This window comes from Phaethon lepturus, unplaced genomic scaffold (genome assembly GCF_000687285.1).
Source record: "Phaethon lepturus isolate BGI_N335 unplaced genomic scaffold, ASM68728v1 scaffold39622, whole genome shotgun sequence".
Classification (NCBI taxonomy): Eukaryota; Metazoa; Chordata; class Aves; order Phaethontiformes; family Phaethontidae; genus Phaethon; species Phaethon lepturus.
In genome coordinates this window covers 16,540-19,375 of record NW_010523328.1, presented here as the reverse complement: position 1 = coordinate 19,375, position 2,836 = coordinate 16,540, and the positions used below count along the sequence as shown (strand labels likewise).

Below are 2,836 nucleotides of genomic sequence, written 5' to 3'. Positions count from 1 at the left end.
AGCAGGGGGCACGGAGCAGCGGGACACACGCAGACACACGCGCTGTTGAATATCAACAGTTCTACGAGCGGGGCAAGGGCAGGACTAGGCGTAAAGGTCCTCCCGGTCAGCGGAGTAGACCTCGCCCTCCTGCAGCAGGGCGAAGTTGAGAAAGTGAGACGGGCGATGGACCTCGTGGTAAAACTCCTTGGGGTTGGCGAGCTGCAGCTCGTACTTCATGTTGGGGTCGTGGCGAACACCTGCAAGAGAGAGTCCATCACCCACCGGAAAGCCCCTCTGCCATCCATCAGGAGCCTAATGAAGCCCTCTGCCCTCAGGGGATAGTTTTTAACCAGACCACACAGGAAAGAGAGTTCTAAATCCACAAAATCATCACCCTTTGGGTTCCTCCCTGCCGAGATTTACAGAGCAATGCCCCCACAGTCATCTTCTGCTGTGTCAAGTGTTTTGTCTGCCACCGCCCTCATTTCCTGATCCCTCCTACAGCTAGCTGCCTGTCGTTCATGCCCACCAGGACCCACTTGTCTCTTGCATTTTCCATTATCATCTCTTCTGCCTGACAGGGATCAATTATTCACTGGCAACAGACCAGACACTACAACCCAGAAACACAAGATGCCTATTTCTCCCCTTTACCCGAGTTTGCTCTCTTGCCACTCAAAAAAATCATTGAGAACTGACACCCCAGTGCTGGTACCAAGGGCAGACCACAGTGCTGGTACCGCTGCCTACTGCCCTGGACAGGTCAGGCTTTGACCAGAGGAAGGTCAAGCTTTGGAATGGGTAATGAACACTTCCCTGGAGCTATTTCCTTCTGCTCCCCAAGCTCTTCACATTGCCTCCCCTCCTCTCCCTTTCTTGGGGCAGCTCACCCATGAAGTTGTAGTTCCAGGACCCTTGTGCTGGGACCATGAAGAAGCCGAGGAAGCGATCTGACAGCAGCATCTGCACCCTCTCGTAATGGGATGGCAGGTAGCCCTTGGGGTTGTTCCCTTTGTCCGTGTTCTGCCTGCCCCACTCATAGCCGCTCGGGGTCAGTTTGTAGGCTGTCAGCGTGCAGGAGCCTGGCGTAAAACTGAAGGAAAGGAGACCAGAGAGATGGGGCAGGTCAGATTCATCTGGGGTGACGAAGGGAAACCAGAAGTGAGCGAACACTCCCTTTCTCCCAAATATTTAGTATGACTGCTCAACATGTTCCCAAGAGCTGTACCCACAGGCCCCCTTGGCAGAGCGGGCACACAGAAGAAAGCCCTGCCTCTCACCTGCAGGTGATGATGATGGTCTTCTCCCCATCCCAGGAGGGGTTGTCGGCCATGACCTTGGCATGGGTGGTGACATCCTGCGGCGAGAGCTGAGGGGACTCATTTGGTTGGGTGTGAATCCACCCCAGAGGTTCCATTTCCTGACAAAAAAGTGTTTTAGAGAGAAATGAAAGATGTTTAAAACACGACCGCTTCAAGCACAGCAAAAAAGTACACAGGGGCGGAAGGCTTCCCTTTCACCTGATCCCAGATCAGGCTGGCTTCAGGCCCAGGCCTTTAACTCACACATTGACAACAGACCAAGGAAAGCTGCCCCATCACCTCAGGTCCCCGCTACTGGAGACAGTGATCTTCCACCCACACTGGCAGCAGAAGCTCAACTCACCTTGAGATATTCATGCTGCGGCAGCTGCCCCGGGAGATGCACAGTCTGGTGTGTTCCCCACTGGGGCACCATTACAATGCACCGGATCTCCTTCACTTGGGGGTTATCGGGAGGGCTCACTCCATACAGGTAACCCGCAATCTAGGAACACAGACATCCACCTTAGAAGCCCAGAAGAGACCTCCGTGCAACCATGCGAGAGAGGGAGGGCCCTGCCCTTAGATCCTGAAGAGAGCATCTCTTGGCCAGCAGGTTCTCACTGGAGGAGAACATCACAGCTTTGTTCAGTGATGAGTTTCCCTCCCAACCCTGGGCCACAAGGAGCCATCAGGACTTGGCTGGAACTTGTGTGCTCAGCTGTGTTGCCACTGTCTGTCTCGAGCACAGAGGGCTTCACGCAGAGAGCAGCGAGTTCCCAGCCCTTCGCCACTAGTTCCTGACTGCCCAGGACTGGTGTGTGCCCCAGCAGCGTGGAATACTACTCTAACAGACTCGTTGCACACTCACCTGGGCCCGCAGATCTGAGATGCAGATGAATTTCTTCAACACGTTCTTGGGAAGAATGTATGTATAGCCCGTTTCCTTTATATCGTCTGATGAAACATAAATGTGATTTGTTCGCAGGTGGAGGTTGGCAGCAGAAATTGCTCTGTGAAGAGGAGACAATTATTAGAGAGTGCACAGCTCCCTTCCTGAGCACTCTGACCTCTGCCTTGCACAACAGCCCTGCCTGCCTTCCTACCTGACTCGCCACTCAGTCTTGGAGGAGAAAGTCTGGGTTTCGTAGTTGCTGGTTGTAGAGGTGATGATTTCATCCCCGTGTTTGTTAACAGTGCGGGTCTGTGTGGCTGTCAGTTGTGACTGCTCCTTGGTTTGCTTCTCTATTTCTGCAATCTGCTGTCTCTGCTGAGAGGGGGCAGAGATCTCCATGCCCAGGATAATGTCTCGGATCTCTGATTGTGTCAGGGATGCAACATTCACACTGAAAGAGAGAATCCACCCAAGACAGGCATTTCAAAATAAATTCCGGACCCTTCTCACCAAGGCACAAGCTCAGAACATCCACTCAGGGCACTATGAAAAATGAAACCACAACTTTTTAGACAAGAGGAGGGACCAAATCACGTGATGCGCAGATCAGAAAACGTTTGGCGCGGGCATTTTTATCTGCCTTACTAGAAAGCAATTA

General features: G+C 52.9%; 1 protein-coding gene across 1 annotated transcript in view; it reads right to left on the bottom strand.

Annotated features, from left to right (window-relative positions):
- Window positions 1-3: 3 nt before the first annotated feature.
- PRPF8 (pre-mRNA processing factor 8) overlaps window positions 4-2,836 on the bottom strand; it is a gene marked incomplete at its 5' end in the record, with an annotated part of 19,369 nt that continues 16,536 nt past the window's right edge. The window contains 6 exons of the mRNA XM_010282099.1: window positions 4-239; window positions 873-1,075; window positions 1,263-1,402; window positions 1,648-1,788; window positions 2,155-2,296; window positions 2,390-2,629. Of these exons, the coding sequence (XP_010280401.1) occupies window positions 85-239; window positions 873-1,075; window positions 1,263-1,402; window positions 1,648-1,788; window positions 2,155-2,296; window positions 2,390-2,629 (1,021 nt within the window). The remainder of the gene's footprint in view (window positions 240-872; window positions 1,076-1,262; window positions 1,403-1,647; window positions 1,789-2,154; window positions 2,297-2,389; window positions 2,630-2,836) is intronic.